Below are 24,679 nucleotides of genomic sequence, written 5' to 3'. Positions count from 1 at the left end.
CACACCAGAATGTGTTCGCATTCCACTTCCAAAGTAGTGATGTACATCTGGCCGCTACTGCAGTACCAACCGGGGTGAACTTCACAGATAGCGGCCGTGTCACAGAATGGCCACTGTCTTACAGCATGTGAATGTGGCCTAAGAGTGGGTGTACACACTAATTTGGTGAGTATTCTTAGCCAACACAGAAAAAGGTGTAAATTCGTTGTAGTTTTTCTGTATTACTCCTGGATTTAGCTAAAAATATTGCCCAAAATAACATGTGAATCCAGCATTATGCTACTTTACAAGCTTTCGGTTTTCTTCATGTGTTGAAGTCCCCACAAGTGACATTTATAGCTAGAGTAATTTAAATGAATGTAGCATCTAAGCCAGATTTGAAACTTACCAAAAAGTCATTTCACGCTAAAAATACAAGCAATCTCTGCTTCAGAGACTTTATTGGAAGGCCACAGGATTATTCCTTACCACAGGACATTACTGGGCTATCTACTGTGCAACAGAATTTTCTAGGCAACATTTCTAATCAGGAAGCACTAGTTGAGCTTTATAGGCAATTAAGTTAAGGGCGTCAGAACTCGCAAATCATTGTGAATGGCTGTCACGGTACCAACACAGAACACCCTTCAGCTGCTCTTTCCAAACTGAAACTGAATGGCATCAAAATGTACACAAAAGAAGAACCCACAACAGATAGGCTGGGATGAAGATGACCATCACGGGTTTAATTCACAGTTCCTGCTGGGATGAGGAAAACGCAGTGGCAAATTCCAGGTATTTTTAATGGTGGCCATTCGTGTAAGTGTCAGGATTGCTTAACAGTCTAGATGACATTGGACTTTTCACTGGCTACAGATACCAGGGTAAAACCACAATGGTTTTTTGTGCTGGAAGGTAAAACAGCTACACAAGTCCAATGCCTCACAAACAGTATGTTAGTCATGCAGGTACCTCTAGAACGAACAATTCATATTTATTATGGCACAGCAGTCACTGCCGCAGAGTTTCATTGATTGGTGCAATTACAAGACGTCCATAACAGAACAATACTGCACAAATAAGGTTGTGATTTCCAGGGTGTGAATATCCTCCTAAAGGGCTTGGGATGCACAAAAGTAAAAAAAAAAAAAAAAATATGCATGCAAAAAAAAAAAAAAAAAAATTGTATATCAATGGAACAAAAATTGCACTGTGGCTGAAGCAGTTTGTTGAGAAAATATTCCTACGCTCCAAACATCCACTCCAGCCATTCTGGCAGCCATGATAATCTTTGCGGTACTGGACCAGAGAACTTCCAGCAGCACAGAGTCTACAGCAGAGTCTGGCATAACCTGGGCAAATAAATTTAAAACCATATACACAGTGTAGGGAGCAGCAGAAAAAGGGGTTAAAAAGGAAAGGGCAGACAGGGACTGAAATCTTTCAGATCCATCAATTTCCAGATGAGTTTCAGCACAGCATAAATAAAATCTTCAAGAAATAAATACAAATTTGGCTCCTATCAGAAGAGAAACAGGTTGTATCCATGAGGAAGGCTGTGATACCTCTACCCACATAGCAGGGTAATCCTGTGCAGTGAGGGAGGAAATATGAAGATGTGGGGTGCAAGGTTGGTAAAGAAGTTTCTCAGTGGTGCTTATGTGTCTTCATTCATTTCTTGGCTGTCGGTCCTGGCAATCTTTCGTGGGGGTGCAGACGTCTCACCTATTTCTAACTGGTCTTGGTCTCTTTTCTTTGCGGCATTCTGTAGACAGACATAAAATAGGAGATGTAACATTGGCAGTAAATACAAGGGGCTGATGGGATCACCTAAACAAAAGCCAGTTCCAACACCTCTAATATTAACTTTCAGGACTAAACCAGGACACTTTTGGCGGATGCAAACTACATGACACTACTTTTAACCCAGGTTCCTAGGCGCCTGGTATTGAAACTTAGAGCAGAGCAAATGTGCAGAGCTATGTCAGAGCTAGGTCGCAATGGACCACAGTGGCTCCTGGACAGGGTCTAATATTTTTGTCTTCAAAAGTAAAAAAAAGCTTATTTTCGAGGAAAGTGTTATTTTTTTTCCCATGTACAACAATCACACATTATGTTGAATTCCTTTCTTCTATTCCATGGAGAAGGGTCATTAGTCACTTTTCAATTTTATAAACATTACATACCATAACCAGCAGTAAACCCACTGCAATAAAATAAATAGCAAAAGATACATATTGATGTAAAAGTGAGAAACAATAGCAACTATTACAAAATGTGTATCCCTTTCCAACATGAAGGGAGGAACATCTGTTCAATAAACTCAGTAAGATGGGAACATAAAACAACGGAGAGCGCATAAGGCATGTGAACCCAGGCACCACTCTTCTCGACATGCAGGGACGTCTCTAACTTATATGTGACTCTTTCATACAATGACATCTATAGGGTAAGCTCCTCCTGACAAGTCAGACACTGGAGGATCGGCACTGTCTCCTCGCCGCTGAGGTGGGAGTTTCAGAGGCACTAATAAATCAGCTAGATCTGCTTTTAAATACTATGTAGTGTAGCTAAGTGGCCGTACAATTGTATGGATCTTCTCTCTAGAATAATGAGAGGTCAAGAAAGTTTGCCACTTCTTAAAGAAGGCAGCAGCCCCTTTCTCCCTATGTTTTTCGGTTTCTATCCGGTCAATGCAGAGTAAGGTCTAAATGAGATTTAGCAATTCCTGGATGGTTGGTATATTTAGCGATAACCAATGGTTTAGGAGAAGACACTTAGCAGTTAGTAGAATAATGTGTATCATTAAAGGAATGAGTTGCTCTGGCCCATCCACTCCTTCAGTGGGGTCTATATACTGAAAAATAAGTACAGTGGTACCTTGGTTTAAGAGTAACTTGGTTTAAGAGCTCACAGTTTTTCCAAATTGTGACTTAGGTTTAAGAGCATTGTTTTGGTTTAAGAGCTCTCTGTACTGGGAGGGAGCACGAGTGGGGGAGGGGCATATTCTGTATAGCGGGGTCTACAGCACTGTACTCTGACCCAGGAAGTCTCCCTCATCTTCCAAATCATAGCAGATCCACTTCAGGCTGGGGCTTGCATTAGGGGACAGGACTGCGTAGGTAATCTCTTTATAGCTGTAACACCCCTCTCCCCGGACAGAGTGCTGCATGTATGTGTCCACATCTGCCCTGCTCATTCCTTCATGGTCCCTGCAGTCTCTGTCAGCCCTTGTGTTTCCCACCCTCTCCATTACTGTACAGTAACTTATAGTATCACATATTCTGCTGTTACTGAATCTTTGTTTTACATGTTAACAAAAAAATTATTTTTGGGGTGTGAAACCAATTGTCTGCATATCAGTGATTTCTTATGGGAAAATTTGCTTTGATTTAAGAGTGGATTTGGATTACAAGCACGGTCCCGGAATGAATTCTGCTCGTAATCCAAGACACCACTGTACTTGAGGTATTTTTTGTAGTTTGATCCTCCAGTGCTGATTTATATAAGCAATTGCACGATCCCAGTAACTTTGCGACTGAGGGCATAGCCACATACCATGCCAGGAGTCCGTGGCCTCCTCGTTACATTTGGGACAGTTAGTGATCCGATCCGGAAAAGTCGGGGTTATTGGGAGATTGAAGCCAAAAATAGCATTGTGAATAATCCGGAAGTTTCTCGCCAGCGTTCATTAATAGTGATGAGCAAACATGCTCGTCCGAGATTGGTACTCGTTCGAGTATTAGGGTACTCGATGGTACTGGTTACTCAGACGAGCATCTTGCGATACTCGAGAAAATCTCATCATCCGTTTCCTGTAAGTTTGGGCACTATTTCTCAGCCAATAAACATGCAGAAGACTCTTTGGGTCCCACGTGATCACAGGATGTACCATACATGTTGATAGCAGCGATTGGTTGGCTAGAGCAGATGACCCTGGCATATAAAACGCGCAGCCGGTAGTGCTCGCTTCAGACGTATGCTGGAAGAGATTAGGGACAGAGCTGCTGCTGGTCAGGGAGAGAATTAGAGAAATATTTTTTTAAATTGTATTACTACAGACTGCTGGCTGGGATTTGCAGTGCTGCTACCACGATTTAACCAGCACACTGTGGTGATCGGCTGCTGGCAGAAAGGGGACATTAGGTGTTGCATACAGACCCCGAAGAAGTGCTCAGTACTATTTTATTGGGACCACTACTATATTTTCAGATTTCTGTATTTCTTACTCAAGCCATATTTAAGTTCACTAGTGCTTGCAGAGTGTAAAGGGGGTGTCACAGAGTGTATTGGTGCAGCCACCACTAGATTGTACCTCAGAGCCCCCCAAACACTAGTGGGACCACTATTATATTTCCAGATTTCTGTCTTTCTTACTTTCTGACTTGGAGGTGCTGGGCTGCCCTGCCCCTAGTGTCTTCGTCCCTACCTCCAAAGATATGCCTTTCACGCACAACTGTATGAGGGGGTGAGGCTAAATCTAGCCATAATCCGGCTATTTTTATTAGATGATTGTTTTGCCCATCTTGGTCTGGGGTGTCAGGCTAAGTTTTTGGGTGGTTCATATGCTACCTCTGTTTTTAATGGTTCTCTGTGTCCTCACCGCCATGCTGTGTCTGGCCTAATTTTTGGGAGGCTCACTTGCTACCTCACTCACTTTTAATGGTTCTCTGTGTACTGACTGCCACTACGTTTGCGGAGGAGCGGGACTGGTTGCTGGGGGCCACAGATCACGTCCCTGGCAACCAGCAAGCTGTGTTTTTTTTTTTTTGTGTAGCCGCGGCCAGGGCCTCACCACCACCGGTCGATCGGCATCAGGTGTACCCTTGATGGTGACTGACAGCTGGCCAGCTGTCAGCCCCTAGGTTCGTGTCCACTATAAATCCCAGCCCCTGGCCTCACTCCAATTTTTTGGGAGGCTCACTTGCTTCCTCGCTCACTTTTAAATGTTCTCTGTGTGCTCACTGCCATTCTGTGTCTGGCCTAATTTTTGGGAGGATCACTGGCTACCGCTTCTACCTTGGTCACTCTGTCCTCACCCCCATGCTGTGTCAGGCTAAATTTTGGGGTAATTCATATGCTTCCTCTGTTTTTAATGGTTCTCTGTATTCACAGCCATGCTGTGTCAGGTAAAGTTTTTGGGTGGTTCATCATATGCTACCTCTGTTTTAATGGTTCCCTGTGCTCTCATTGCCATGCTGTGTCAGGCTGAGTTTTTGGGTGGTTCATATGCCTACCTCTGTTTTAACCAGGCTGTTGCCCAGAATTTGGCATAATGGTGCGATTAGGCAGGCCCGGTCCCCAAAATGTAATCAAATTCAGTCGTTCCCGCCTCTTTGCTCACATTACGTAATCTACTCTTGCAGAACGAGGTAAGTTTAATTATTTGTAAAAAATGGGAAGATGGGATGTTATAAATAGCCTGAAATTCTGAAGTTGTCATTCAACACTTTTCAGTTGTGTTTATTAGTTGTTTGACTGTGGCAATACCCTTCAGTTTCCATATAGCATTCTGCGGGTCCTCTCTCCCTCGTGTAAAGTTGGGATGATCCCGTAAAAGGCATCCATTTTGTGATCAGGAAGGGCACGCCAAAAAGTTCTCAGCTCCTTCTTTTATGCCACAACTGTATTCCTAATGACTATGGAATTTTTGAGACAGGGAGAGAGAGTCGCAATTTTCGAGTATAGACACGCTACTAGATTCCATGGAGCTGCCAACTCTGCCTCCAAGCGTCTATTTGAAAATTGGTCCGTGCTATGTACCCAGTCAAGTACATCGCGAAAAAGGCAGGTTAGATTATAACCTCTTATGTACAGGAAATTGGTACCCCCCTCAGCTAGATGGAGCATGAGTTTCTGCAGCGCAATGCACGCTCTTTTACCTCTCCATATAAGTTTAGTAAATTTGGAATTTAGACGCTTGGTGTGAAGAGTGCTTTATGAGCATCGGTATGGTCTGCATAGGGTAAAGGAGTTTAGAGAAACTCAGCATTTTATTAAGTGACATCTTCCTAAAAAGGAGAGAGGCAGGTGGATCCATCTCTGTAGTTTCCCTATAATTTTTTCAATAAGGGGTGGGTAATTTAGAGTATATAAGGAACTGGGCTCTCTGACGATTTTGATCCCCAAGTAAGTCAGATGGGGTTTCGTTATATTGCGTCTGACCTGGAGCCTGTCCCATACCCGCGGATGCACCTTCTTTCCTAATTCTATCACTTCGCTTTTTGAGGAGTTTATGCGATAGCCTGAAAACGAACCATACCATTCAATAAAAGCCATCAGGGGACTAAAGTGCGTTACTAGATCCGACAGGAATTTACAGGGCATCAGCCTGAAAACGAACCATACCATTCAATAAAAGCCATCAGGGGACTAAAGTGCGTTACTGGATCCGACAGGAATTTACAGGGCATCATCAGCGAACAAAGAGAAGGTTTTTGTTTTTAGAGTAAAACCCAGCAAAAGGGCTAGAGCTTATTTTTGGAGAAACAGGGTGTGTGTAGATAGACAGATAGGATATTTCCCTTTCAAGTGGAGTCAGTGCCACGGGAACTAGCCACGTAAAGAGATATTTTCTAATAAATGTCTGCAAATGATCTACAAGTGTCTTGTATAGTGAGGTACATCTTACCTTCTTGTCCCATTGCTGGTGTAGATAACGCAAAAGTATATTTGTTTTCTCTGTTACTATGACTAAAGGATGTAAAAAGAAAAAAGTTAGGATCATCACATGAATAGAATCAACTGTAACAAGGAATAAATAGTGAACCCTTACTTTGGTCAGAAGGATACTCTCTCGTGGGCAGGTAAACTGAAGGCCGTCTATTCTGCAAGACAATTCCTCAAAAATTACATTAAACAGGACAGAAAATGACAAAAGTAACAGTAATAGTTCTCTAGAAAATGCCAATGCACTGATAAAATAAAAGCAGCGCTGTAATCAGCTACTATGGAAAGAGACACTTTTGATAAATCTGGGCCAATAGTTTTCCAGTTTTAATGAAAAGGCGATATTATAATATCCACAATGAACAGCAGATTCCAGCACTCACTAGTCAGATGAATAAAGTGAGCAGTTTATTCAGGACACATGGGCTCAGGCATGTGTCCTGAATAAACTGCAAACTTTATTCATCTGACTGGTAAATGCTGGACTTTTTGCTGTTTCTTCATTGTGGATTTTTCTATAGCTGGACGTACAGGTCTATGCACCACCTAGTCATCAGTCAGTGATAGACACATTGCTTTGCCGCACAACTCACCTGCATTACCATAAATGTGTAGTGTGGACAGTAACAGTTGTATCTTTTGCTATAGAATATTAAAGAATACTGACCCATTTTTAGGCTTTTTTTCAGTAACACCTCCACACTTCTGTTTTAACACAGTAACACAGACCCTAAAGTACCAGTTGCACCGGGGACTTTTTTCAGATCCTGGATGGCCCCTTGATGGTGTGTTGCAATACTACAATGTTTATGGTAATATTGCAGACCCATCATAAAACAGACACCCAGCTGAAGTGTGCCTGCTTATGGTGGAAATATGGAAATAGGTGAAAGATTAGTCAACTTAAATTCAAAATAACTTACATATAAAGAAACCTCCCCAGAAGAGAGAAGCAATATCAGTCAGTGTCATGTCAGCAGCATGCAGAGAGCAACTGGGAACTGTAGTTTCTGTTGGAGAATATGCAGTTGCTGGACTGTTCAACTTCCTATCTGCCTGCTAGGGCATTAAATGTCAGGGGGTGGGGTGGGCATAGATGTAAGGACCCCCTTTAAAGCTGTTCAGACCTTAAGTAATCAGAACGAGCAGAGAGATGACCAAGCTGAAGCACTCTCCTCTCCTCACTTTGTGTCTATGAGACCTAGGCAACCTCATAGACTTGCACTGCAAGTCATGTGAAACAAAGCTGGGGGTGAACTTGCTAAAACAGTATTTCTCGGCGGACTTGTATTCGCTGATTTTATGTTGATATTTGTAACTTTTGCATGGTTTTGCACTGTCTTTATTTGTTACCATGTGCTATTTGTTTCCCTGTCTTTATCGAAAATCTTTAATAAAATAAGAGTTAAAATAAAACAGTATTTCTCCCGGCTAATCGGTCAGTCTGAACGCTCAGACCCCGCAACCAATCGAAACTTCTGATATGTCTCGTCTCATGTCTATTATAATGTCCATATTTTTTGTATACCTTTGGCCTGTGCATTCAGAGGTTTTACTGTATATCAGGGTTGTTAAACTCACAGACCTCCAGCTGTTGCAAAACTACAATTCCCTTCATCCCTGGACAGCTAAAGCCAAAGCTTGACGTGAATTGTAGATCTGTAACAGGTGGAGGGCCACAGTTTTACACCTGTGCTGTATATGTAGAGCCATGGCTGACAGGTGCCCTAATCTGTCATTATGATTGTCATTCTTTATTTCAGAATGTTACACATGTTGAAATCTGCTGTAAAAATCCACAAAAAAAATTATACAAATGAAGAGAAGCTTTTTTTGGCCATTAAGAATGATGGTCGGCCAACCATTACCTTATGTGTATAACTATATAAATGGTTTAGTGGATTTAGTTTAGATATGCTATTTTCCCCTTGTTTAATTACACTGTTACATATGAGCAAAGCAGCATTTTAATCCAGGAACAGCAAAGAATACAAACTATACAGAGGTCAGTATTGTGCCTACCCGTCACACAAGGATAGAATGACAAAACCACAGAAGAAAGTAGTAAGGCAAATAGGATTTTGTGGACATTGTAAAGTACTTACTGAGGCTTTACACACAGAGTCTGCATGAAATCTACTAAAGTTACTTTCATTGTACACTGGTAGGCCTTTTAAAAAGTCCGCCTAGGAGGAAGAAAAAGGACAAGTTAAATATATATCCTTCCAAACTAATACACCTGATTGGCTGAGCGGGATGTGAAGACGACGGGAGCCCGAAGCAAGCCAGAGCGGGGATCAGGTAACAGAAGCTAGGGGCCGATACAGAGATCGCCTGGGGGTTCGGAGGTCATACCCCCCGTGATCACTTACTTGTCCCCATCCTGTGGATAGGAGACAAATTAAATTTTTTTGAAATACCCCTTTAAAAACAGGATGAAAAAACACTTATTTTGTCCTGTTAAAATCCTGTGAAATGATGAACACCATCAGGATAGTAGACAGATCCCATTAAACCAACTCTGTACCCACAATCTGACCCCAAATCGCTTGTACCAGATAGCTGCTTTTATTCCAAGATCTGTCCTGCGGTCCGTTCGGCAGGTGATGCAGTTATTGTCCTAAAAAACAACTTTTAACCTGGCAGCCCCGTGCCCAACGGCTGGGGCTTAGATTGTGTATGCATTAGGCTGGCACAATCTCTCTGTCCCTCCTCCCCGCCCTCCTCATCATTAGAAATGCTCCAGGCAGATTGTCTCCTATTCCTCAGCTGTGTGAATACTGAACATGGGCTGGATCGTTAAGGCACCTGTGCAGTGTTCAGACAGGAGAAAATGTTCCAGTGGCATTCCTAAAGTTGAAGAGGGTGGGGAGGAGGGACAGAGGGGTGGTGCAGTGTTAGGGCACAGATACTCCAGTAGGGCACGGGTCTGCAAGTTTAAAAGTTGTTTTTTAGGACAATAACCTGCCGAACGGACCGCAAGACATATCTTGGATTAAAAGCAACTATCCGAAGATACAAGTGCTTTTAAGTGACTGTACCACCAGACCCAGGCTGAAGCACTGGAGGTGGGCCGACCCACCCCCAGTGGGAAGAAACCCCAGCCCCTCCATGACGTGACTCCATTAGAATCAATGGAACCCTCTCATGGAGGGGCTTGGGATTCCTCCCACTCAGGCCCCGTTCCCACTGAGCAAAACTAGCGGAATTCCGCCGCGGAATGCAGTTAGCCTCACGTTCACAATGGGAGTCTATGGGAGGCGAGCGCTCCTGCCCTGTCCACGCTGAAGAATGAACATGTTCATTCTTCAGCGCGGACAGAGCAGGAGCACGCGCCTCCCATAGACTCCCATTATGAGCGGGAGGCTAACAGCATTCCGCAACGGACAATTCCGCCGCGGAATTCCGCTAGTTTTGCTCAGTGGGAACGGGGCCTAAGGGTGGGTGGGCCCGCCTCCAGTGCTAAAGCCTGGGACTGGTGGTACAGTCACTTTAAAGTAAACAGGCTCTATTGGGGGCCCTTGTGCAGAAAACCGACCAGCTCTATTTTCAGTTGCTGAACAGAACATGCAGCGGAGGCCCCTGAACCTTTGCCACAGACATGCACCTAGCCTAACTATGCCTTATGGATTATAAAACGCCCACGCATGCTCAGAACCTGATGGCAGTCCCTTATGTACAACACTACACAACAGGCACCATAGTTTACACAAGTTTTATCAGGATTTGAAAAATTCATTATAATACAGCATCAAGGGGATTGTGTTTGCCACTTGAGTGCCATAGGCGGCAGTGCTAAATACTATAGAGTCTGGGTCCTGAAGCGAAGCACTGGCGAGCTCAAGAAATTTCTATACTGTAAGGCGGCCATTAATCTGAACTGTTGGCACATAATACCGCATTTTTGTCTGTAACACTTACCGAATGGGCAACACCTGGCTAGTCGTGGCGTACAGTGCAGAGAGGAGCAGTTTTGTAAGGGTGCCATACACAAGCCTGCGGCCATATCCCTAATGTGACCAGTCTGCCATGCTTCTGACAACACCTGGCGTAATAACATCAGGGCTGGATGCAAGACGTGTGCGGCTATCTGGCGTCTGGAGCAGAACTTTGCCAGGACAAGCAGAAGAACCAGTCCAGACAGGGCTCCCAGTATATTCCCAGTACAAGGCTATAGATAGGCTGGCACTATGTAGGTAACAAGTAATGCCCCCTATAGGGCAGGTACACAGCCTGGCACCTCTGTGGTATCCAGCACGGTACAGGGACAGGGTTCCTCACCCAGCTTTCTCCAGCTACTGAAGAGTGATCCTGCCAGCCTATAGATCAGCCAGTTCCGATACACCAGGCTCTCGGGAGGTTTGTTGGCCATACACAGGCAGCTTCTCTACAAGGAGATACCAGACATGGCTGCCTAGAAGCTGCTGGTAGCGGACAGTGACAGAAGGCCCAGCTCTAGCACTGCAGGTCCCGGGCATCACCTAGTCAGCCAGCCCCCAGCATGCAGGCCGCTCACCGTGCATAGCAGCACACAGGCTTCATGTACCCCCCACCCCACAACACGGCCCCTGTGTCGCTCACACACACCGCGACTGCTGCCCTCACAGCGCCCAGCTGATCTCCGTGCCGGCCCTGAGCCCTACACACCCCCGCAGCACAGGCGTAGCCGTATACACACCATCATAAGCCAGCTCCCCTCAGCTCCAGCCTCGCCCGCTCACACAAACCACCGCGGGAACGTCGCCAACAAGCCACGCCTCTCACTGGACGCCAAGGTAAACCTTTCCTCCAGGACACCACGCCTATTGGCTCTTTCTCCCTTCTGTCACATTTTCAGCCGTTTAATTGGTTATTTTGACAGTCCGTCAGTGACGTAACCGGCACTATCAGGTTTGAATGCACAGGAAAAGGCATGTGTTCCGCTAGCAGAAGTTGCCATTGGTTTACAGACCCTCGCAAGGAATGATGGGAATTGAAGTTCCAGCTGTTGTATGACGCTACTGATTGCGCAGATTGTTGTTATAACTTTTAATTAGTGTGTGGTCACACATGGGGGTTTTGCTTTTTTTGCGGCATGACATGCAGTATTTTAACGCCGTTTTGCATCCACAAGGGAGGAAATTCGTAGAACTTACACCAGAAAAAAATTGCACACAGTGTTTCACAACCAAAATCAGGAGAGGATTAAAAACGCAGAAAGGCTATATTTACAGTTGAAATTAAATGGGTGGCCGTTATTTAATTCAGTTACAACAGTGTGTGAACAGTGCCTTTTTGGGGGAGATTTATCAAACATGGTGTAAAGTAAAACTGGTGCAGTTGCCCCTAGCAACCAATCATATTCCAACTTTCATTTTCCAAAGAATCTGTGAGGAATGAAAGGTGGAATCTGATTGGTTGCTAGGGGCAACTGAGCCAGTTTCACTTTACACCATGTTTGATAAATCTCCCCCTCTATGTTTACAATCCACTCCTGGTGTTGGACATAGCCTAAGAGGGTTCTAGCTAGTGAGGGAAATTACATATGGGGACCTGCTTTGTTGGGGTGTTCCTACCTATTAAGGAAGACTAGCTGCTGGGGGGCTACCAGGACACATTCCAGATTCCTGGGCCAGCGCATTGTTCATCTGTGTGTGTGTGTGTGTGTGTGGGGGCCTTGAATGAGGTGATAGTTGTTGTTTAAATGAGCGCATCTCACTACCAGCTCCTAGCAACCTCCATCCCCTATCTCCATTATAGCTAAGCTGGACAGAGATAATTGGAAGCAGGGAAGTTTGCCACTGCACACTTCTCTCATTTTGGATGGAGGGGGGAAGCAGTGAAAAGTTTTTCTAAATGACAGGTACACATTACAAATTGGTACTTAAAGGGGTAGTTCAGCAAAAACTTTTTTTTCTTTCAAACCAATTGTCAGAAACCAAATGTCAGAAAGTGCCAGAGATCTGTAATTTACTTATATATATATATATATATATATATATATATATATATATATATAAAATAAATCTCCAGTCTTTCAATACTTGTCATCTGCTGTATGTTCTGCAGGAAGTAATCTTTCCAGTCTGACACAATGCTCTCTGCTGTTTATGGTTTAAGCAGTTTCTCACCTGTCAAAGATCTGCTAAACAAATTGATTAGATGTGCCTCACAAAACTGAACCAAAATATTGAGTGCATAGTGTCAAAGTAAAAGAGTAAATTTTTTTATCAAAGTATTGTTTTTTCCTGCACTTACTACTGCATCAAGGCTTCACTTCCTGGATAAAATGGTGATGTCACAGCCCGACTCCCAGAGCTGTGCGGGCTGTGGCTGCTGGAGAGGATGATTGCAGAGGGATGCTCAGTGTCAGCTCTGTTCCCCTCCTTGTCTGCTTGCCGTAGCTCCCCCCCCTGCTCAGGGACACCTCCCCTGGCGTGCCCGCTCCCCAGCCCAGGGACATCTCCCTGCTGGGACTCCGCCAGCTCGGCGACACCTCCCTCGGCATGCCAGCTCCCCACCCCAGGGACATCTCCCTGCCAGGACTCCCCCGGCGTGCCCACTCCCTACCCTGAACAGCAGCAAATTCAAACTAAGGCCCCCTTTACACGTCTGGAAAAACCATCCGGATTTCCTATCAGGAAATCCGGATGTATTTCTGGACCTATAGACTTTAAATGGTCACGGACACCCTTCCAGATTTCTCCGGAAGGGTGTCCGTTCCGGAAAATAGATCTGGAAGAAATAGGACATGTCCTATTTTAGTCCGGAATTCCGTCCCGGACGCCCCCATAGAAGTCTATGGGGGTGCCAAAATCACGGGCACTTTCCTGATGTACATCAGGAAAGTGCCCGGGATTCCAGATTACCTGCGCACCCCCCACAACTCACCGGCCTGCACCCTCCTGCTTCCTGGTGCCACGCCGGTGTGCACCTCCTGCTGCACCCCCCACACACATACACACGCCCCACCCCCCCAGGTCCTCAGTTTAGCAGCACCCTCACCCAGCAGCACCCGCTCCTGATTAGGATTTCCTGACAGTAAAAACTGACACGGACGTGTGAAGGGGGCCTAACCGATGCCCATCGCTGTTTTTCCCCAGCCACAGACACTGCTGTCTCTCTCTCCCCCGCCCGAGACTCCACTCCTCACAACCCCCTTGCAGGGGCGGCGGCTGCAGGGATATCTCCCTGCCGGGGCTCCACTCCCTGGGATGTGATAAGTGGAGTCCCGGCGGGGTGATGTCTCTGCTGCCCGAATGTGAGGAGTGGAGTCCAGGGCGGGGGAAGAAAGACAGCAGCAGGTCCTGGCGGGCAGGGTGAAGAGTGGGCATGCCGTGGGAGGGCTGCGGCAGGGAGACCAGGATGGCGACCAGGCAAACAGAGCATCCACCTGCCGTCATCCTCTCCAGCAGCCACAGACCACACAGCTCTATGAGTTGGGACGTGACATCACCATTTTATCGAGAAAGGGAAGCCTTGATTCAGTAGTAAGTGCAGGGAAAAAAAGCACTTTAAGGGTACAAACACACACACCGTATACGCAACAAATACACGGCAGATCAGATCTAAATAACTGAACACAGCATCAAATCTGCACCATCAAATCTGCTGCGTATTTGCTGCGTATGTGCTGCATACACGGTGTGTGTGTTTGTACCCTAAGGGTACAAACCCACTTGCCGGATCCGCAGCGAGTCCCCTTGCTGCGTATTTGCAGCGAGACTCGCTGCGGATCCGGCCCCTATTCTTTCAATGGAAGACAAAATCGCAGCTGGGATGTACATCTCTGCTGCGATTTTGTCTGCAGCCCGCCCCATTAACCCCCTGTCCGCCAGACATTATACATTACCAGGTCCCCGTTCCTGCTTGCTTCGGGGCTCCCGGTGTCTTCACGGCCCGCCCGGCCAATCAGTGCGCTGCGGTGGGGCAGCGCACTGATTGGCTAGGCGGAACGTGCCGGGAGCCGCCGAAGGAAGCAGGAGCCGGGATCAGGTAATGTATATCCTGCCCGCCCCCTGCAGCCCCGATCGCCCCCCGGGTGCGGCCGGGGGCTGGTGGCAATGGTGCGGCTGGGGTCTATCGGGGCTGCAAGGGGGCGGGCAGGCTATACATTACCTGATCCCGACTCCTGCTTGCTTCGGCGGCTCCCGGCACAATCCGCCCGGCCAATCAGTGCGCTGCCAGATTAGCTGCAGATCCGGCAGGTGGGTTTGAACCCTAAGGGTACAAACACACACAGCAGGAACGCAGCAGATTTGATGGTGCAGATTTGATGCTGTGTTCAGTTTAGATCTAATCTGCTGCGTATCGCAGCAGTAAATACGCAGCACATACGGTGTGTGTGTTTGTACCCTAAGGGTATAAACACACACACCGTATACGTAGCGTATTTACTGCTGCGATACGCAGCAGATTAGATCTAAATAACTGAACACAGCATCAAATCTGCACCATCAGATCTGCTGCGTATACAGTGTGTGTTTGTACCCTAAAAGCATTTCCCATAAAAATTGTATCAAGCGTATTGGGGGGCAATACTTTAATTAAAAAAATTCACCGGACTTCTCCTTATCACACTTGCTAACTAGGAAAAGGATCAATGTAATATGCTAAATAGGTGCATAATTGCTGCATTACTAGTATCTAACAAGCTTAGTAAATTGTGCTATAAATGTTATTCCATGTGCAGAGCTCTAACGCAAAAAAAAGTTGCACATGACATAATAAATTTGTGCAAATTCACACAAAGTCGCACTGGAGACTTAGGCCTCATTCACACGTCAGTGTCAGTTTTTCCTGTCAGGAAATCCTGATCAGGAGGTCTGGCTTCAGGAAACAATCAGGATTTCCTGACAGTGATCAGCTTTTATGTTCAGGAAACCATCAGTAGTGTCTTCGGGATTTCCTGAGAGGGCTGTGGAGACGGTAAGCCGCAGCTCCGACTCAGACTCCTGAATTTTATCAGGACCGAATCAGACTCCTGAATTTTATCAGGTCAACTCTGACTTGCTCCTTCATAAATGGCCAGTCATATACCAGGGGAGTTATTTATCACACTGGCTCAGCAGCTTCTCCCTAATGTCCTACATGATCCTGGGGCGACTTCTGAGGGAATAAGGAAATATATAAAGCAGATTGTCCTGTATGTGCAGTGGATGCAGCCAGTCTCCAGCCTCCATGTCCTGAACTACTCACAACTAGACTAGATGGAGCAGGTGGTCTTTTCCTGCTGACAATCTTCTATGTTTCTAAGTCAATATTCTTAAAGAAACACTGCTAACAATGCCAGATACCTGTAATATAGAGGTCAGCCATAGTGACATAGAGGGGGTCACACATAGTAATATTTAGAGGGGTCACACATAGTGATATAGAGAGGGGTCACACATAGTGATATAGAGGTCACACAGTGATATAGAAGGTCACTGTGGGGGCACGCAATAGCACGCACACACAGCCTGCTGCAGCCATAGCGCGCACACACACACAGCTTGCTGCAGCCATAGCGCACACACACACACAGCCTGCTGTAGTCATAGCACACACACAACCTACTGCAGCCATAGCACGCGCACACACACAGCTGCAGCCATAGAACACTGAAGGGAAACACAATCTTCTCCCAGAGAAAACACCACACTGAGGAAAGAGGTTACTGCTACACTACTTATGTCTTCTCCTCCTCCTCTATATTACACATGATATCTTCATATTACACTGCTGCTCATATACAGTCATCCAGCATCCAGGAAAAGAACAGTACAGATCTCCCCCACACAATGGACTCTTTGGCTCAGAAACAAACTGCCAAATAGTGGCCAACAACTTTTCCATGACCCCCCTTATGTAATGAGGCCAGTATCCTATTAGAATGTTGCTCATAGTATAAAAAATTTATATCAAAATTCAATTCTACATTTTTTTTTAAAGATTTTTTTAAAGCTGGAGTCGGTACTTTTTTTTTTCCAGCCAAAACTAGCTCCAACTCCGACTCCGACTCCACAGCCCTGTTTCCTGAAGCGCATCAGGAAAACATCAGGGTTTCCTGAGTTCCCATAGACTTCTATGGGGGCACCCGTTCAGGAAATCCTGATGAAAATAGGACAGGTTCTATAATTTCCTGACCTATTATCCTGAAGGCTGTCAGTGTCCAATGCAATCCTATGGGTCAGAAAATCCTGACAGGAATTCCTGATAAAAAAAAAAACCAGACAGATTTTCCTGAAGTGTAAAGGGGGCCTTACAAATAAGACAACTCAAAGCCTGTGCAAGGCCCCATTCACATGTCTGTGTCAGGAAATCCTGATCAGGAGGCCTCAAAAGGCATCAGGAAAGCATCAGGACAGACAATACGCAGACAATCCGGAATTCCGGACACTTTCCGTGATTGGTTTCCAGATGAAAATAGGATAGGATCTAAAAAATCCTGACCTATTTTCTGGGATGGACACCAGTCACTGAACGTTTGGGACCCCAGTGTGACTGCGGGGGTTTTGAACGTTCTGACTGCCAAAGGTCTCCAACCGTCCACCCGGCAGTCAGATGGGCGATCAGTGTATATAGTCTGCCACAGGCAGGTGGCAGATTACACTGATCAATGCTATTGTAATGTCCCAGAACGGTATTTACTGTCAGGCGTCTGGAGGTACATTGTTGCCATTGGCAACCCTAGACTGTCTGTATTGGGGCCTATGTATTTGTTTCTTTTTCCTAGCCTTTCTTGTGGTGGTATTTTAAATGAGCATTGTTTTCTGCCATATATTTATTTATTATGTAGTTATGTATTAACCCCTTGAGGACCCGGCCCAAAATGACCCAGTGGACCAGGCCAAATTTTGTGATTTTGACCTGTTTCACTTTATCCATTAATAATGTCTAGATGCTTTTACATATCCTAATGATTCTAAGACTGTTTTCTCGTGACATATTCTACTTTAAATTACTGGTAAATTTGAGTGGATATTTATAGCGAATTCTTATGAAAAATCACAAAATAATGTGAAAAATTTTGAAAATTTTCATTTTTCTAACTTTGAAATATTCTGCCTGTAAGGAAAATAGTTATACCACATAAATTAGACACTAAATAACATTAGCAATATGTCTACTTTATGTTGGCAGCATTTTTTAAACTTGCTTTAAATTTTTTAAAACACTGGAAAGCTTAAAAGTTTAGCAACAATTTTCCAAATTTTCGAGAAAATTTCAAAATCAGCTTTTGTTAGGGACCAGTTGAGGTTTGAAGTGAATTTAAGGGGATTGTATGTAATAACCCCCCCACAAATCACCCCATTTCAGAAACTGCACCCCCTAAACTGTTCAAAATCACTCCCAAAAAGTTTTTTAACTCTTTAGTTGAGTTACAGAAATAAAAGCTAAATGTGTAAGAAAATCGAAAATTTCAATTTTCTGTGCACAAATTATATTGTAATCCAATTTCTCTCATATTAGAAAACCTATTACCAGAGAAATGCACCACAAAATGTATTGCCCTGTTTCTGCAGTTTAGAGAAATACCCCATATGTGGACATAAACTGCCAAGTGGGCGCTAGGAGAGCCTCCAAAGGGAAGGAGCGCCGTTTGGATTTTGGAAGCTGGATTTGGCCAGATTGGAGGACGGAGGCCATGTTGCCTTTACAAAGGCCCAGTGCTGCCAAAACAGTAGAAACCCCCCACAAGTGACACCATTATGTAAACTACACCCCTCAAGGAACGTAACAAGGGGTGTAGTGAGCATATAGACCCTATTGGTGGCAGGCACAATCTGCTAAGAAAATGAAAAATTACTTTTTTTTGACCAAAAAGTTAGTCTAGCCTCAAATTTTTCATTTTCACAAGTGGTTGAAAAAGAAAAAAACCTGCTAGACATGTAGAGCAATTCCCCCCGAGTACGGAAATACCCCACATGTGGACGTGAAATGCCAAGTGGGCGCTAGGAAAGCCTCCAAAGGGAAGGAGCGCCGTTTGGATTTTGGAAGCTGGATTTGGCCAGATTGGAGGACGGAGGCCATGTTGCCTTTACAAAGGCCCAGTGCTGCCAAAACAGTAGAAACCCCCCACAAGTGACACCATTATGGAAACTACACCCCTCAAGGAACGTAACAAGGGGTATAGTGAGCTTATGGACCCCACTGGTGACCGGTACAAATGTGGAACAATGTGCCGTGAAAATGAAAAATTTTATATTTTTAACTAAAATGTTAGTCTAGCCTCACATTTTTCATTTTCACAAGGGGTTAAAAAAGAAAAAAAAATGCTAGACATGTAGAGCAATTCCCCCCGAGTACGGAAATACCCCACATGTGGACGTGAAATGCCAAGTGGGCGCTAGGAAAGCCTCCAAAGGGAAGGAGCGCCGTTTGGATTTTGGAAGCTGGATTTGGCCAGATTGGAGGACGGAGGCCATGTTGCCTTTACAAAGGCCCAGTGCTGCCAAAACAGTAGAAACCCCCCACAAGTGACACCATTATGGAAACTACACCCCTCAAGGAACGTAACAAGGGGTGTAGTGAGCATATAGACCCTATTGGTGGCAGGCACAATCTGCTAAGAAAATGAAAAATTACTTTTTTTTGACCAAAAAGTTAGTCTAGCCTCAAATTTTTCATTTTCACAAGTGGTTGAAAAAGAAAAAAACCTGCTAGACATGTAGAGCAATTCCCCCCGAGTACGGAAATACCCCACATGTGGACGTGAAATGCCAAGTGGGCGCTAGGAAAGCCTCCAAAGGGAAGGAGCGCTGTTTGGATTTTGGAAGCTGGATTTGGGCAGATTGGAGGACGGAGGCCATGTTGCCTTTACAAAGGCCCAGTGCTGCCAAAACAGTAGAAACCCCCCACAAGTGACACCATTATGGAAACTACACCCCTCAAGGAACGTAACAAGGGGTATAGTGAGCTTATGGACCCCACTGGTGACCGGTACAAATGTGGAACAATGTGCCGTGAAAATGAAAAATTTTATATTTTTAACTAAAATGTTAGTCTAGCCTCACATTTTTCATTTTCACAAGGGGTTAAAAAAGAAAAAAACCTGCTAGACATGTAGAGCAATTCCCCCCGAAGTACGGAAATACCCCACATGTGGACGTGAAATGCCAAGTGGGCGCTAGGAAAGCCTCCAAAGGGAAGGAGCGCCGTTTGGATTTTGGAAGCTGGATTTGGCCAGATTGGAGGACGGAGGCCATGTTGCCTTTACAAAGGCCCAGTGCTGCCAAAACAGTAGAAACCCCCAGAAGTGACCCCATTATGGAAACTACACCCCTCAAGGAACGTAACAAGGGGTGTAGTGAGCATATAGACCCTATTGGTGGCAGGCACAATCTGCTAAGAAAATGAAAAATTACTTTTTTTTGACCAAAAAGTTAGTCTAGCCTCAAATTTTTCATTTTCACAAGTGGTTGAAAAAGAAAAAAACCTGCTAGACATGTAGAGCAATTCCCCCCGAGTACGGAAATACCCCACATGTGGACGTGAAATGCCAAGTGGGCGCTAGGAAAGCCTCCAAAGGGAAGGAGCGCCGTTTGGATTTTGGAAGCTGGATTTGGCCAGATTGGAGGACGGAGGCCATGTTGCCTTTACAAAGGCCCAGTGCTGCCAAAACAGTAGAAACCCCCCACAAGTGACACCATTATGGAAACTACACCCCTCAAGGAACGTAACAAGGGGTATAGTGAGCTTATGGACCCCATTGGTGACCGGTACAAATGTGGAACAATGTGCCGTGAAAATGAAAAATTTTATATTTTTTAACTAAAATGTTAGTCTAGCCTCACATTTTTCATTTTCACAAGGGGTTAAAAAAGAAAAAAACCTGCTAGACATGTAGAGCAATTTCCCCCGAGTACGGAAATACCCCACATGTGGACGTGAAATGCCAAGTGGGCGCTAGGAAAGCCTCCAAAGGGAAGGAGCGCCGTTTGGATTTTGGAAGCTGGATTTGGCCAGATTGGAGGACGGAGGCCATGTTGCCTTTACAAAGGCCCAGTGCTGCCAAAACAGTAGAAACCCCCCACAAGTGACACCATTATGGAAACTACACCCCTCAAGGAACGTAACAAGGGGTATAGTGAGCTTATGGACCCCATTGGTGACCGGTACAAATGTGGAACAATGTGCCGTGAAAATGAAAAATTTTATATTTTTAACTAAAATGTTAGTCTAGCCTCACATTTTTCATTTTCACAAGGGGTTAAAAAAGAAAAAAACCTGCTAGACATGTAGAGCAATTTCCCCCGAGTACGGAAATACCCCACATGTGGACGTGAAATGCCAAGTGGGCGCTAGGAAAGCCTCCAAAGGGAAGGAGCGCCGTTTGGATTTTGGAAGCTGGATTTGGCCAGATTGGAGGACGGAGGCCATGTTGCCTTTACAAAGGCCCAGTGCTGCCAAAACAGTAGAAACCCCCCACAAGTGACACCATTATGGAAACTACACCCCTCAAGGAATGTAACAAGGGGTATAGTTAGTATATGGACCCCACTGGTGGCAGGCACAATATGGGACAATGGGTTGTAAAAATTAAAAAATGAATTTTTTCATTTTCACAGCACATTGTTCCACCTATGTGCCTTCCACCAGTGGGGTCCATATGCTCACTACACCCCTTTTTAGATTCCTTGAGGGGTGTACTTTCCATAATGGGGTCACTTGTGGGTATTTTCACTGTTTTGGCAGCACAGGCGCTTTGTAAAGTCAACATGGTGTCCGTCCTCTATTTTCGCCAAATCCAGCTTCCAAAACGGTGCTCCTTCCCTTTGGAGGCTTTCCTTGCGCCCGCTTGGCACTTTAAGTCCACATGTGAGGTATTTCCATACTCGGGGGCAAATTCTCTACATGTTTAGGGGGTATTTTTTTCTTCTAACCCCTTGTGAAAATGAAAGATTCTAAGCTAGACCAACATTTTAGTATAAAAAATTAAATTTTTTTAGACTAAAAGGTTGGTCTAGCCTGGAATCTTTCATTTTCTCAAGGGGTTAAAAGTGGGGTGGATGGGGAATGAGCAGAGCAATTTCCGCCGAAGGGGGAAATACCCCACAAGTGGACATACATTACTAAGTGGACACAGGACAAGCCTCCAAAAGGACAGAGTGCCCTCTTGAGGCCGGAAAGGATCATTGAAGCCATGTTAAATTAACAAAGCCCCCAGGTTACCAAGACAGTAGATATGCCCCACAAGTGACCCCATTATGGAAACTACACCCCTCAAGGAATTTAACAAGGGGTGTAGTGAGCATATGGACCCCACTTGTGGGGGGTATCCACTTTGCATATAGGTGTGGAAATGAATTGCTATGTGGGCACAGGACAAGCCTCCAAAAGGACAGAGTGCCCTTTTGAGGCCGGAATGCCCTTTTGAGCCCTCATGCTACACGGACCTCACTGGTGACCGGCACATAGGTAGGGTTAAAAGAGAAAATAAATTAGACATGCACGGAGTTGGCTGACAGTTGCAGACATTCTCAGGAAAATAAATAGAAAAATGCCCAAGCAAAAGGACGCCATTACAGAAACTACACCACCCAAGAAATGTATTTAGGAGGTGTAGGGTGCAAAAGCATTTCAAAAATGTATTTTCCTGGACTGAATGTGCTGCAGTAGTTGAAAATTAGAAATGCCAATTTTCACACTGGTCAACTGTAAGGCCAGTATGACTCTCCACGTCGGCATTTGATGCCGTCATGGAAAGTCTGCCCTCCACTAAAGGGCCAGTTCACACTGAGTAAACACGGCGTTATTCCGTGGCGGACCTCTCCGCCGTGCTCAGTGTGCTGCTGTAAGTGATTGAGAGGGTGCTCGCTGGTCCGCTCCCTGTCCTCTCCGCTTCAACTAGCGTGCGTCCTCTCATTCACTTACAGCAGCACACTGAGCACGGTGGGATTTACACCGTGTTTACTCATTGTGAACTGGCCCTAAGGGTGCGTTCACACCGAGCAAAAACGTTGGAATTCCACCTGCCCCAGTGTAAACCAGTGTGTCTATGGGAGGGCTTGCACGCCTCCGCTCAAAGAACTGACATGTAAATTCTTTGAGCGGAGACGCGCGAGCCCTCCCATACTAACACTGTTTGAGACTGAGACAAGTGGAGCTCTGCTTTGGAATTCCCCCGATTTTGCTCAGTGTGATTAGCCCTAGTTATGCCGTGTATGTCCCTTCTAGAAAAAAAAAATCTAAATCTGGCTCTAATTATAAGCCTGCAAATACAATGGGCCTTGGGAGCCCATGTGTATTTGAGGTCTAAATTAGGAGATAGGCACGGCATTGGCTGACAGTTGAAACATAGAAGCTCAACTGTCAGGCCAGTATGACTTTCCACATCGGCATGTGATGCCGACATGGAAAGTCTGCCCTCCACTAATTATGCCGTGTATGGGTCTATTTACACAGAAAGATTATCTGACAGATTATGTGCCAAAGATTTGAAGCCAAAGCCAGGAATGGATTTGAAAGTGGAGAAACCTCAGACTTTCCTTTACGACCTGATCTCTGTTTATAGTCTGTTTCCAAAGCTGGATCAGAGATCAGGTCATAAAGGAAAGCCTGAGATTTCTCCTCTTTCAAATCCATTCCTGGCGTTGGCTTCAAATCTTTGGCAGATAATCTTTCCGTGTAAATGGACCCTATGTACCCTATATAAAAATAAAATAAAATAAAAATAAACCCTACATGTGGCCAGTAGAGATGAGCGAACTGTTCGAACTTTTGGTCCGATGGCATCGGCGCTCTCTCGTAATGCCTGTGTTCCTGGCTGCATATTTGCGCTCCCGGGAATATGTGGCCAGTATATTCCAGGAAATCCATGTTGAATTCCCTGGAATATCCTGCCCGCATATTCGCAGGAGCGCAACTATGCAGCCGGGATCACAGGCATTACGAGAGAGCGACCAAAAGTCCAACGGTCCGCTCATCTCTAGTGACCAGTGACCAGAAGTGGAAAGGACAAATTTGGACATTTTGCAGGTTGGGAATTAATACTCCATGGACGTATGGTACGTCTTGAAGCATTCATTTATACAGAGGCCAGGTTTATCAGGACATGTATCACACTGAAAACACGTGTCCTTTCTAAACCCCCTTTTGTAGCACACGCGACACCTTTTCTGGCTTTTGCCCTTCTTGCCAGTGTGAGGGACTTCGCCAGGAAAGTGCTGCCCTGGCACGATACGGGAACCTCCAGTTGCAGCTGCAGAAGTACTAGGCCCTCCTCCTTCTCCTCCACAAAAAATCAGGGCCTTGACAACTGCCTCCTGAAACTGGAGGTATTTCCCAGGGTGGCCGGCACAACGGTAAAGTACAAACGCGTTGTACATTGCCGTTTGGACCATGTGCACGGCTAACTTTTTGTACCAGATGTTTGTTTTCCGCAGAGCACTATATGGCTTGAGGACTTGATCTGAAAGATCAACTCCTCCCATATACCAATTGTAGTCCAAAATACAATCGGGTTTGAGTGCTACTGCGGTGGTACCGCGGACAGGGACAGGGGTCGTGCCAGGACGATGGATAGTAGTCAAAATAAGGACATCGCGTTTGTCCTTATATTTGACTAATACCAGGTTGTCGCTACAATGGGCCTTGAAGACACCCCGTCGCAGTACTTCTGCCACAGGAGATCTCGGGAGGCCTCTCTGATTTTTCCTCACAGTGCCGCAAGCTACAGTAGCTCGGGTACTGAGGGATTTGAAAAGAGGGAGACTGGTATAAAAGTTATCCACGTAGAGGTGGTAACCTTTATCCAGTAGTGGGAACATCAGTTCCCACACAAGCTTCCCACTAACTCCCAGAGTGGGGGGACATTCTGGAGGTTGGATGTGGGTGTCCCTCCCTTCATAAACTCTAAATCTGTGAGTGTACCCTGAGGTACTCTCACAGAGTTTGTAGAGTTTGATGCCGTACCTTGCCCTCTTACTTGGCAGGTACTGGCGAAATTGGACTCTCCCCTTGAAGCTGACAAGGGATTCGTCAATGGAGATATATTTCCCTGGGATATATACCTCCGAAAATTTGGCCGCAAGATGATCAATGACCGGCCTAATTTTGTATAGGCGGT

At 45.4% G+C, this 24,679-nt stretch overlaps 2 protein-coding genes across 2 annotated transcripts in view; one reads left to right on the top strand and one right to left on the bottom strand.

The window, feature by feature from the left end:
- Positions 1-412: 412 nt before the first annotated feature.
- DDA1 (DET1 and DDB1 associated 1) lies at positions 413-11,430 on the bottom strand. Its single transcript, XM_069962223.1, has 5 exons — positions 11,327-11,430; positions 8,754-8,834; positions 6,755-6,806; positions 6,611-6,672; positions 413-1,744 (listed from the first exon to the last, which is right to left on the bottom strand). Exons 1-5 carry the CDS (start codon positions 11,330-11,332, stop codon positions 1,637-1,639), a joined length of 309 nt encoding a protein of 102 aa, XP_069818324.1. The 5' UTR covers positions 11,333-11,430; the 3' UTR covers positions 413-1,636.
- ABHD8 (abhydrolase domain containing 8) overlaps positions 11,369-24,679 on the top strand; it is a 67,881-nt gene continuing 54,570 nt past the window's right edge. The window contains exon 1 of the mRNA XM_069962220.1: positions 11,369-11,423. The gene's annotated coding sequence lies outside the window, so the exon portion shown is untranslated. The remainder of the gene's footprint in view (positions 11,424-24,679) is intronic.

This window comes from Dendropsophus ebraccatus, chromosome 3 (genome assembly GCF_027789765.1).
Source record: "Dendropsophus ebraccatus isolate aDenEbr1 chromosome 3, aDenEbr1.pat, whole genome shotgun sequence".
NCBI lineage: Eukaryota > Metazoa > Chordata > Amphibia > Anura > Hylidae > Dendropsophus > Dendropsophus ebraccatus.
The sequence above is the reverse complement of the archived record's forward strand: the minus strand, read 5'-3'. Positions and strand labels throughout refer to the sequence as shown.